The following is an 11,814-nucleotide window of genomic DNA, read 5'->3' on the forward strand; positions in this document are numbered from 1 at the left end:
ACTAACTTAAAATTTAATAATTAAGTTATAAAATGAAAGTTCAAATATTAATTAATTAAAAAAAATACTTTAGACGCCAAATGAGGAAAACTTTCAAATGCATATTTAAACCTTTAAAAACAGTGCTTTCAAGTCCCAGAAAGAAGAGGGCATTAGAAATCAATCTCTATCTATGAATTAACAAACAAATTCACAAGATACTCAAGTTACAAACTGCAACGGCAGCAAATACTCGATTCTGCAGCAACTTAAACACCGGTTTTTCCCTCAAAACTACTTATACAGTACTCCCACCCTTGTCTCGTGCTTTCGACTCGACTTGACTCCAACGTCTGATTTCTTCTTCGCCTGCCTTGCATTCCGACATGCTAAAGCCTTTTTAACTGTGATAAGTAACCCACAATCCGGCTAAAAGACATGTAAACAAAGGACCTACTCTTGAGTGACGATCCCAATAGGCGGAAACTAACCATTATTAACTAATAGTGGTTCAAGCAACGATAATCTAAACTTCGTTACATAAAATAAACCAAAACAGGAGAGGGAATGGAAGCTACCTTAAACTTAGATGCTATCAGTCATCTCAAATGATCTTGTTTCGGGCTTCTTCAAGTTTCTTCAGTATCTCCCCAGGAGTACGATCCAACTCGTCGGCAATTTTTCTCTGCAGATCCATAGGTAGGGTAGGAAACTGCTCGCACAAATCTCCATCAATCACATCCTGCAAGATCAATTCAAGGTTTTAAAACCTGAAGTAATATGACAAAATTAGGGCTATAGCCCTCAAGTTCAGTCAATTCTTCATAGACAACGGTGAGTATAATTTCATAAAGAAATGATTCAATTAAAATGCACAAGGAAGCAGGAGATTCACCTTGACAGGGAAATAAGCAGATCTATAACCCATATGATCCCGTCCGCACAAAGGGGGGTGTTCTTGTCTCATATGCATCTCTAGGTGAGAAAAAAAGTCAACATCATCACGGGAAGTGAAGGGGAGCAATGCCCCCAAGCTCCCCATTACTGTCCCATAAAGAACACACTCTCCGCCACCTGGTATAAGAGACGCCTTCTGCAAGCTAGTTACCACATCTCCGACATGGAACTGAACTATCTCTTCTACCTTGTTAGGAGCTCCATTGAGCCTCCCTTGTTCCCATTTTATCTTTCCACCAGTTGGATCTTCCTCTATTTCATCAGATACATCTTGGGGTAGCCGTACAAAATAGACATTCCCAAACTTGTCTGCACCAGCCATGGTGTCAAAATCTATATGGAACGACGCAGTAAGCCATCTTGGAACAACATCATCGGCAAATATATACAGCTGATTTTCATCTCTCCTATACTTGCAAAAATGGAAAGACTGCAATGGACAATATTTATCATCGGTCTGAGAAAAATTGACAAAGAAAGCAAAACAGTAGAATGCAAAAAATCAAAGAGGACTGTAGTTTAAGAACCAAGAGAGCTCTAAAAAGACCTTGCAAATCTTTCTTACTTGCAGTCAAAGCCTATAAATTAAATTGGTTGATCAATTTTACCAAATCCACATACAAGTCAAGCACCAAAAGGGAAGACATGCATAAATGTAAGAAAAGTAAAATTCTCAAAGAAAAGATAAAAGATTTGAGAATCCAGAAAAACTCAAAAACCATACCTCTTGGATATCCCCAACATATATTCTATCACGGTAAGTTTGGATAGAGACAATAGTGTTGGGGAAAAGCTTATTCTCACATTTCCTAAGCAGTCTCTTTTTCCCCAAATCATATAATCGGAGTACAGATCCTATCCCAGCAAGTAATCTTCCCTGAAACTGGCATAAAGCAAGAGGAACACCTTCCACTTGTGTCTTGTGCAGAAGTTCCAGTGATCGGCCATCTTCTATAAACCTATAAATATGGATGAATCCCGCAACCAAGCTTCTTTTGGGCCAAAACTGTAGACCCTTGGCTGTGCCAACAGCCAGGAGAGTTCCGTACTCTTTATCATGGAAATTCACAGTACACACACTGAAAGCAGCTTCGTTGTCCTGGAGCTCCAAAAGGCAAGTTGTAGCAGCTGTCCTTGGATCAAGAACCCTAATGCAAGAAACCCACTTGTTTGACTCTGCCTTTGGATAACCATACTGCTCATCAGAGAGGGGATCCTCTTTGTCCTCATCATCCCCGCCATTTTCCATTTGGTTCATATTACCGTTGCCATTTTCTCCCATTCCAGCAGCCTCAAAGAATTCCTTTCTTGCAGCTTCACGCTCTTCTGCAGTATATGATCCTTGGTCACTCTCAATAATTACCAACAATTTCCGCTTTGGTTGCAAAACAAACCTCCTAGGAGTATACCTCAAAGGAATAGCAGTCTCATTGAAGGTTTCTCCAAGACGCTCAATGGTGAAAACTCTCAATGCATCCCCAGCCACAGCAACAACACCTTCAGCACACTGATCAGACGAAAATGAGGCCGCAAATTCAAGTGTCTCATAAGAAAGAGGTGTTAACAGAAAATGTCCTTGGTGAATATAACCAAGCCATGGTCGACTAGACAAGCAAAGCATTGCAGGTCGTCCTCTTACTTTAACAGAGAACAACTTTGGGGCTCTCAGCCCTAAGAATCGTGAACGGGAATCAGAAAGTTGCCCGGTAACCATATCCACTACTGTCCGAAACAGAACTCCATTCTGCAGACCAGCATTAAGGAAAAGATTGGCAGGATGATCAGCACCATCCTCCCCACCAATTGATGCCTTAACTTCAAGGAAAAGAAGAGACTCGGGAGGTGAAGATACACTCTGAACACTCAGAACCTGCATACAATCATCAGGATCCAAAGATAATATACGGATTGTATTATCATATGAACCAACAGCAAGAAAGCGGGACCTCTGTCTTCCTTCAGGAACAGGGGCAATGTCCAGACATGCCACATCTCCAGACATTTCATGCTTCTCCACTTCCATCAATTGGCCAGTCATATCCACCTCAAAGTATATGAGCTCACCTCCACTCAGTGCAATAACCACTTGAAGCCCATTTGAGCCAACTTTAACAATTGTCCTTTTCCCAGGTGTTCTCCACTCATTAATACGTCCATCTTCCCTTATATGCCTAATACCATTTGGGTGAATTTGCATAAGTGAATCATCACCAATCAATGAAACAGCAAGAGAGGGAGTAGTATCGAGAAAACCACTATCACTAACTTCTTCAACTGTTTCACCAATGGAAAGAACAAGAGTTGCATTGGCAAATGACACGACAATGTATGCATCGAAAGCATCAGTAACATTTTTCTTTACCGTCCACACAGCACTTGGGACACCAGGAAGCTGTGAGACAGCCATCTCACTGATGGCCAAACCAGGCCTTAGTATCCTCAATGATGAACGAGGACCACGTCCACAAAGTGAATATATCTGCGGTGTTTCCTCCTCAAAGAGATTAGCAATTTTCATATCCATTATTGGCATCAGACTCTCAGCTTGGTCAATCCTAACTAGATTCTTAAGCCCTCTTGGCTGGAAAAACACTGGCTGGAAACCTTCTTCTGTTTCCATCAATGTAGATGATGACGATTCAACATCAGGGTCATCTCCAATAGCCTGAAACTGATACAAAGCGTGATTCCCAAACTCCGAAGCTGCAAAAAGAAAACCAGTTTTCAACACACACATCGAAGCCGTAACCGGAATTGTATCAAAATACTTTATTTTCAATTCCGTAACTCCATCATTTCCATGTTCCAACGTAACCTTAAAAATATCCCCATATTCTGTCTGCAAAAGAAAGAAGAACATCGACTTTTGCTTATGTGTAGCTGCTGACACAATCAAAACACCACGTTCTTCTGGCAAATCAGCCCGTCTAGGGATCACCGCTCTAATGTCTGGATGCCCTTGATTCTTGTAAATAACAAAATTCTCAGCACAAACTAAAACCCCACTCGGCCCATCACCACCACCAGGCACCGTGACCAACATGTTCGCCCCATTATCAACCTGTTCCGACCACTTCCTCGACACATGGTTAAGCCCTAAATCAAGTTCATAAAAAGTCAAATGCTTCTGTGCCTCACCAGCAGCCACTCCCGTAGAATCCTGATCTGCCTCTGAGTAATCCAACTCAATTGCAGCGAAAATAGGGTTATCGAATCCACAATCAACCCCACAGATCGAGTAAACTATCGTATGCGACTTATGAGCTTCTAAAGGTGAAGAAATGGTTAACCTAGCAGCAGTATCTCTATTCAAAACATAAACTAGCTTCTGCTTCTCACAAGCACCAATCATTACAGCTCTTCCTTTCGGGTCAATAGCTAAGTATTGACCCGGGACAATCCGCCGACACCCAGATTTCCCAAAAGTTTCTTGGTGAACTTTATCAAAGACATTCTTCTCTTTATTGTATTCAAGGATAACAATCCGACCTGAATCGGACCCTACTACAATGTAGTCCTTTTGAGCTCCGGTTAGCCGGAACTGAGCTAGAGAACGTATGCAGCCGAAAATTTCGACAGAGTGAAGTGTTTGGAGCTTACCGAGTTCGTCGGGGCGGAGAAGTGAAAGGATCTTACCACGGGCGACAACAATTTCTTGGATTTTTCCGCCGGAGAAGTTCCCATTTATGGCGGAAACGATGCCGGTGGCCTGTTGAAGAGTTAAATTGTAGAGATACATGGGTAGTTAGGGTTTTTGAGACTTAGAAAGGGGGTTTTGGGTTGCTGTTTTAAAAGAGCTTCATCCGAAGCTCGTGAGAGTGAGTGAAAGTAAACTGATAAATGGAAATAATTGGGAATTTTCTTGCGGTAAAAGTTCAAACAGGAATCGAAAACCCTAGAAGGCAAAATCGAAAGAGATGGTCAAATTCATTTGAAGTTTATCCCTACTATTTATTATACAATCTAAAATGGTCTAATTCGATTTTTATTCCCTCTATTATGATAAAATTCTAGATTTAATCCCCCAGTTTATTTTAGTTTAATTTAAATTTATTATGTGATTGTAGTATGAACCAAGTAACTTTAATAGTTAAATGAATGATTGTTATCTCTAGAGATCTCAAGTTAGGCTCGATGTCTGTAAAGATGTTCGAACGTTCATTGTCAAATAATTAAGAATTTTTCGAACAAATACTATCTTATATTACCTCAAACTAATAAAAGACAAAAAATAAATAAAAGACAACCCCCAATTCAATTTGCTTCATTCACGAGGTTGGAATTTAAATCCTGATATTATTTAAGAAATTTAGTGATTCATTTGGTCAAAATAAAAAAATTAAGTTTCTTTATATAAAATTTTGAAAAGAAAATATATTTTTTAAAATTCATTTTAGTTAACTATCGTCGATAGAGAGGTAAAAGAATTTTGTGTAATCTATTTATTTGATCATCAAATTATATTTTAGTAAATTCGTTATGATTTTTTTTTAGTCATCAGTCATTAAATTTCGTTAAAAATTGATAACATAATTATAACATAATCAAATATAATAACAATTTTAATATTTGAAATTTATATATTTTATTAATTTAATTTTAACTCGAAAAATCTATTAATTTAAATATATATATATTTAACCCAATCTCCTATGGCACCTTATTGTTAACCACTCTCAAAGTAAACCAAAACAAAAGCAATTCCAACCTCTCCTCATAGTTTTATAAATGAAACCAATATTTGGTCACTTTAAGTGCAAAAAGTGCCCATTCATCCATCATTCAATGGCCAATCTTCCATGCTTGTTAAACTTAATATTCTTCATCACCATCATAAAAAACTCATCCTCGGCTCGAAATCTCGAAAACCCATTGTCGTATCATCATCACCATCACCATAAGCATCACAAGATCTCATTTTCCATGCCAGATTTGCTCAACATTTCTCAATCTCCAACTCCACAACTCACAAGCCAATTCCCATTTTCAAAGCCCGTAGGCCTTTTCCCACCAAATAAAGGCATCCCGATCCCGAACCTAACCCAAAAGTTTCGTCAACTCGAACGCTCGATGTTCCGAACCTCGGGTTGTATTTCCCGACAAGGGCTACTCTTCAAGAGTTGGAATTTGGTGCGGTGGTGACCATTGATGCGACCTTATTCGATGGTGGTTCGGTTGATGATTCACCACTTGGAAAAGCACAAGGGGTGTATGTTGCAAGTTCAGAAGGTGATGCTGGTCACATGATGGCGATGACTACGGTTTTCGCCGATGGCGGGTTTAAAAACGGGTTAAGGTTTTTCGGGTTGCACCGGAGAGATGCGTCGGAGTCTCATATTGCTCTCATTGGTGGCACCGGGAAATATACCGGTGCAAATGGTTATGCAACAGTTAAAGTTGTGAAACAAGGAGTTAACAAGCTTCTTTTGTTCAATGTTTATCTCAGTTAATAGCTAAGAAGTAATAAAAAAAATCATTGTAATCTTGGTGAACTATTTATTATTATAATAAAATTATAGAATTTGAAATTTAATTTAATTGATACAATTAGTTACTTTTTAGATGTAATAAGTTTGAATCCTAACATTTACGATGTACTTATAAATTGTACCATTGAAATAGAAATTCAAGAACTTATTTGCATGCATTTTCTATATAACTAAGATCTCAAAGGAATTTTTTTTATCGTTTTATTATCTTAGAATTCTATAATTTTTAAGATTAAAAGAATAATTTTATTAAATTAAGAGAGATAAAATTAGGTGTAAACTTGAGACAGAGTGAATGAATCAATTTTTTCGATTTTCTCGATCCCGACTTGAATATGAATTCTCTCATTTAATCTCGACCCGTCACTATAGTTTAATTGATCTCGAACAAGTCGGAATCGAAATCTCTAGTCAATCACCTGCCAATCTCCCCTGCTTTAATGAATTTGAGTTATTTAATGTTAGGGAAACCTAAGTCGCTAATATTTGAGGGTGAATGTCGGACGAAAGTATACATAATTCAATTTCATTTTACATATATATATATATTTAAAAGTTTATATCCCGTACTTATATCTAAATGTATATTTCAACTATAAGAAAATCAAGTGAATAAAAGAATTAAAAAAATACAAACATTATAAGTTGTGATGAAATATATTCATATCGAACGCATATCAAAATTTAAATAAATAAAATTAAATTAACAACATTTCCACGTTATTTTATTATCATTCCAACTCCATACAAGTGATATAACCACTCTCTATGAGACAATATATTGTTGTTATTATCATACCATTAGAATTAGGTTTTTCCAACAAAAGCACATCTCAAAAGAAAAGGATTTTAACTACTTCATATCATCAAATCCACTTTCTCATATATATATATATATATACACACATGGTCGAATTTGATCGAATGTAAACTTTTATTTTAAAAATCAAATTGAATGAATTTTTTAAAAAATCAAGTCAGATCGAATAATGAATAAAGTAATATTATATTCAAATCAAATTCAAATGGACTCAAATCATCCATGTTTATATATTTTAAATTAAAATTTCCAACAAAAGCACATCTAAAAAGAAAAGGGTTTGAACTACTTCATATCATCAAATCCACTTTCTCATATATATCTATATGTGTATGTATGTATGTATAATGTATGTATGTATGTGTGTATATACCCTACAAACTATATATAGGCAAGTGAAGATCTCTCTTTCCATCCATCAATTAGTCTTCTTAGCTAAAACAATCTTAAAAATGGCTAAAATTCCTATGCTCACCTGCAAAGCTTTCAAGGTCTTCATCTATCTACTATTGCTAGCTATCACTTTCACTTGTGCCCATTCAGCAAGAGTCCTTGATGAGGTGGAAGCACAACCGCAAGTCGTTGACGACATACCTCAAACGGCTGGTCTAGCGGTCCCTGCCGCCACCCCAAGCGGTCCGGAAGACGAAGTTGCTGATCCACCGCTCCCCGAAGCTCCTGCTGCAGTGGCAGCCCCTGATGATGATGATGATGAAGCACCAGTAGCTGCTACTCCTGCAGCACTGATAGCCGGTCACGGAGCGGCGGCGGCTGCGACAAGTGCCACGACTGGAAACCCCGTGACACATGAGCCTTCATTGTCATTTTTCATGCATGACATCCTAGGTGGATCGCACCCGTCGGCTAGGGTGGTGACCGGTGTGATTGCGAACTCGGAGATCAATGGAATACCGTTCTCCAAAACCAACAACGACCTTTTTCCGGTACAAGGCGCCGCCCCACTTCTGACTGGCGGGAACATTAACGACATAAACAACTTCAACAACCTTATTAACCCCAACAACGTGCCTTTCCTATCAGGCCTAACCGGTGCACAAACCAACGCTGTCCTACAAAACACCGGCAACAACGACAATGTTCTCAACTCCGGCAACCAACCTTTCGTCACCGCTGGACAGCTCCCACCCGGCACTCTTCTGAGGCTCTTGTTCGGTACCATAACCGTCATCGACGATGAACTAACAGAAGCACACGAGTTAGGGTCAGCTGTGCTAGGCAGGGCACAAGGGTTCTATTTGGCTAGCTCATTGGATGGTAACAGCCAAACCATTGCCCTGACAGTTCTGTTGCATGGAGGTGAACACGGTCACACCGAAATCGAGGATACCATTAGTTTCTTTGGAGTACATCGGACAGTGTCGCCGGAATCGCAGATCGCAGTGGTTGGTGGAACCGGGAAGTACGAGCACGCAAAAGGGTACGCCACGGTGGAGACACTTCTTCACCAGGAGGATCAACACATAACGGATGGTGTGGATACAATCCTGCATTTCAATGTTTACCTGACGATCACCGAGTGATGTCGGCGTTGCAGCTGGTCACCGGTGGTTCATGCGTGTTTCAAGCATTTGGTACTGAAAATTTAATGGAAATGTCCAAGGGTTATATAAATGGTAAAATTATGTTCTTTTAATATCCGTATAGTATGAACCTATTGAACGCATTATTGATAAAAGTATTGTTGCTTTATTTAGAAAATTAAGTTTGAATAGTTGAGATTTATTAAATATATAAAGATAAATTCTAAATAAATATTATCTTATAATCATCAAATTAATTAAAAAATATCTGTATAATATATTCATTTTGGAGATTCATTAACAAAATTTCTTTGCCCTCAATTGGTGTTCCACCAATCTTGAATTAGCAAGTGGATTATATAATTTAATAAATTTTATTTAGTTTGATTAAACTTTCTTTTTTATTTAGTCCCATCAAGGTCTTAGTAATTAAAGGGTAGTTTATTCCCCCTTAGAAATATTGAGTTCGAGAACTATATTTGCAGGATATGTCTTTTGATTTCAATGAATTGGTATTCTTCTTACTAAGCATCAAATCTTTAAATCTTTTATGTCATCATCGAATCAATTACTATCAATCACCTCTTCTATCACCGGACTCCTATTGATTGTTCATCCCCTCTGTCATCCCACATCATGATCTAAAACAAAATAACTATAGTACTTAATTGCTAATATCGTCATATGAGATCATTATTTTCCATCAAATCATCATTTGTTTATCATCGTCGATGAAATTACACCGTCGTCCAAACTAAAATTGAGTCACATGAACCTCCACTTGTCACATGATCTTCTATCATTTAAATGGATTTGAGGATATAGGGATCTAGAGTTTTTTTCTTGAGATATTATAAAATTTAGAGTTTTTTTAGAAATTTTAAAATTTAGTTTTTTAAAATAATATTAATAAAAAATTGATGTCACATGTAAAGCAATCATTAGTTTATGGATTTTTATAATGTTGATTAACAAGATGACCTTAAAATGATAACAAATAAAACTTCAGATATAAATAGTAACAGAATAAACATTAAATACTTATTTTAATTAAAAAAATCTTTAAACATCTAAAATAAACAAAAAAATTATTATCTAAATACTTATTTTAGATTCTTATTTACATTTTTTTAGAAGAAAAGAACATTAGTTTAAGGTTTATACTTTTTCATTGTTGAAATTTTTAATGTATATAGGGGACATATATATATAATTATTTGTTCTTTAATAATAAAAATGACAGATGTTGATCAAACGGACGAGAATCAACAGAAACTAAAACAATGGTGAAAATACATACACTCAGCAGAAAAGGGGCATTCCGAGAATTGAACTCGGGACCTCTCGCACCCTAAGTGAGAATCATACAACTAGACCAAATGCCCTTGTTGAAAGGTGATTTTGTAATTTTATTATATCTATTTACTAATTACATCTAAATGTTAGACTCAAGAACACTGAAGAAATGAATTCAGACCAACTTTTTTTTTCCTGAAGCTTCTATATATTTATATTTTCAAACGCATTTGTTCATTTTTTAATATAAGACAAGCAAATTGTAGATTTTTCCATTGATTTTCATATTCATAATAGTACAGCTTTCAAAATATTTAAATCACGCCAAATTACAGGCACCTTCACTTAAAAATCACACTAAATCATAGGTATCTTCATCTAATAGGTAACATAAACAGTGAACTCTAGTACGGTCTCAAAGCCGTCAGTCTCCGTCTGATTATTACTCGCCGGTAATGTCTTCACTATGGCAAAACCTCTAGCGTTGACATATTTGCCAGTGCCGCCCATGATAGACAAATGCGACTCCGATACTCCGATCCGATGAACCCCGAAGAAGCTAAGCATGTCAGCGTAGTGTCCGCTCTGGAACATGGCGGTAAACGCCATCGTTTGACTGCTTCCATCCACTGAACTAGCTACATAGAACCCTTGTGCCTTGCCAAGAAACCCTGAGCCTAGCTCATGTCCAGTTGTGAGTTCATCATCAATGACAGTCATGGTCCCGAACATGAGCTTTTGGAGTGCAGAACCTGCAGGGAGTTGGCCACCCACTAAGGCCTGGAATCCCCCGTTGTTGTTGTTGTTGCCGGCGTTCTGCAGCATCGCTTGAGTGTTGCCACCGAGGCCGGAAAGCAATGGAACGTTATTGTTGTTTAGAAGACCGTTATTGCCACTGTTTTCGTTTATTCCATTGTTCACTGGGAGGTTTGCACCATTTGGTTTGGCAAATGGAAGTTGACCATTGAGTGCCGGGTTGCTGATCGCTCCGGTGACTGCTAGAGCCGATGGGTTTGATCCGCCGAGGATGTCGTGCATGAAGAAGGTCAGGGTGTGGTCAGGGTCAAGCACAGGGTTGACAACATTGGATCCTGTGGGATTCGGACCCGTTTTTGCACCCACACCAGGGTTGGCAACATTAGCTCTTGTGGGAATGGGACCTGTGGTGGCACCCACACCAGGGTTGGCAACAACTGCAGCTCCTGATGGATGGGAACCAGTGGTTGCAGCTACACTAGGATTAGGCTGTGTGCCCGCTGGGGTAGTGCACAAAGGTGGCACCACGACCGGATTCGACGATGGATCCGAGGGTTGCTCATCAAGCATTCTTGCTGAAGTGGAGAATGCAATTGTGAAGGAAAGAAGTATAGAAATGAGTTTGTAGGTTTCCATAGCTACAGAGTTCAGGAAGATTTGCTTAGTACTTTTCTATTTCTGAATGGATTGAAAGATATGCAAGTATATATATATATGTGTGTGTGTGTGTGTGTGTGTGTTTATATAGAAAGTGGAGTTGTTGAAGTCTTTCTATAATCTCAACCAAAACATTAGATACAGAAAGTGGAGTAGTCCATATGGATCAGGTCAGATGGAGTTGATTAGTTAGCTAAAAGCTGTTAACCGTATTCATTTATATGTATCAAAATTGCAGAATATAATTCTTTTTCTTGAAGAGTTCTTCACAGTCATCAATGGCAGTCCACAAATATTTACAGCAAATTGTTAAAAAGGA

The 11,814-nt window shown here is 38.0% G+C and overlaps 4 protein-coding genes across 4 annotated transcripts; 2 read left to right on the plus strand and 2 right to left on the minus strand.

The window, feature by feature from the left end:
• Positions 1-343: 343 nt before the first annotated feature.
• On the minus strand, positions 344-4,675 carry LOC120174539 (spliceosome-associated protein 130 A-like). Its single transcript, XM_039181351.1, has 4 exons — positions 1,661-4,675; positions 875-1,366; positions 558-721; positions 344-383 (listed from the first exon to the last, which is right to left on the minus strand). The coding sequence occupies exons 1-3, from the start codon at positions 4,673-4,675 to the stop codon at positions 584-586; spliced, it is 3,645 nt and encodes a 1,214-aa protein (XP_039037282.1). The 3' UTR covers positions 344-383; positions 558-583.
• Positions 4,676-4,776: 101 nt separating this feature from the next.
• Positions 4,777-6,386, plus strand: LOC120174672 (dirigent protein 25-like). Its single transcript, XM_039181447.1, has 2 exons — positions 4,777-4,838; positions 5,957-6,386. The coding sequence occupies exons 1-2, from the start codon at positions 4,777-4,779 to the stop codon at positions 6,384-6,386; spliced, it is 492 nt and encodes a 163-aa protein (XP_039037378.1).
• Positions 6,387-7,685: 1,299 nt separating this feature from the next.
• Positions 7,686-8,808, plus strand: LOC120174560 (dirigent protein 24-like). The gene has a single exon (XM_039181365.1). It carries the CDS (start codon positions 7,698-7,700, stop codon positions 8,784-8,786), a length of 1,089 nt encoding a protein of 362 aa, XP_039037296.1. The 5' UTR covers positions 7,686-7,697; the 3' UTR covers positions 8,787-8,808.
• A 1,517-nt stretch (positions 8,809-10,325) lies between these two features.
• LOC120174563 (dirigent protein 25-like) lies at positions 10,326-11,604 on the minus strand. The gene has a single exon (XM_039181367.1). It carries the CDS (start codon positions 11,472-11,474, stop codon positions 10,461-10,463), a length of 1,014 nt encoding a protein of 337 aa, XP_039037298.1. The 5' UTR covers positions 11,475-11,604; the 3' UTR covers positions 10,326-10,460.
• Between the last annotated feature and the right edge of the window lie 210 nt (positions 11,605-11,814).

The sequence above is a fragment of the Hibiscus syriacus genome, unplaced genomic scaffold (assembly GCF_006381635.1).
Source record: "Hibiscus syriacus cultivar Baekdansim isolate YM2019G1 unplaced genomic scaffold, ASM638163v2 tig00112114_pilon, whole genome shotgun sequence".
In the NCBI taxonomy this organism is placed as follows: domain Eukaryota; kingdom Viridiplantae; phylum Streptophyta; class Magnoliopsida; order Malvales; family Malvaceae; genus Hibiscus; species Hibiscus syriacus.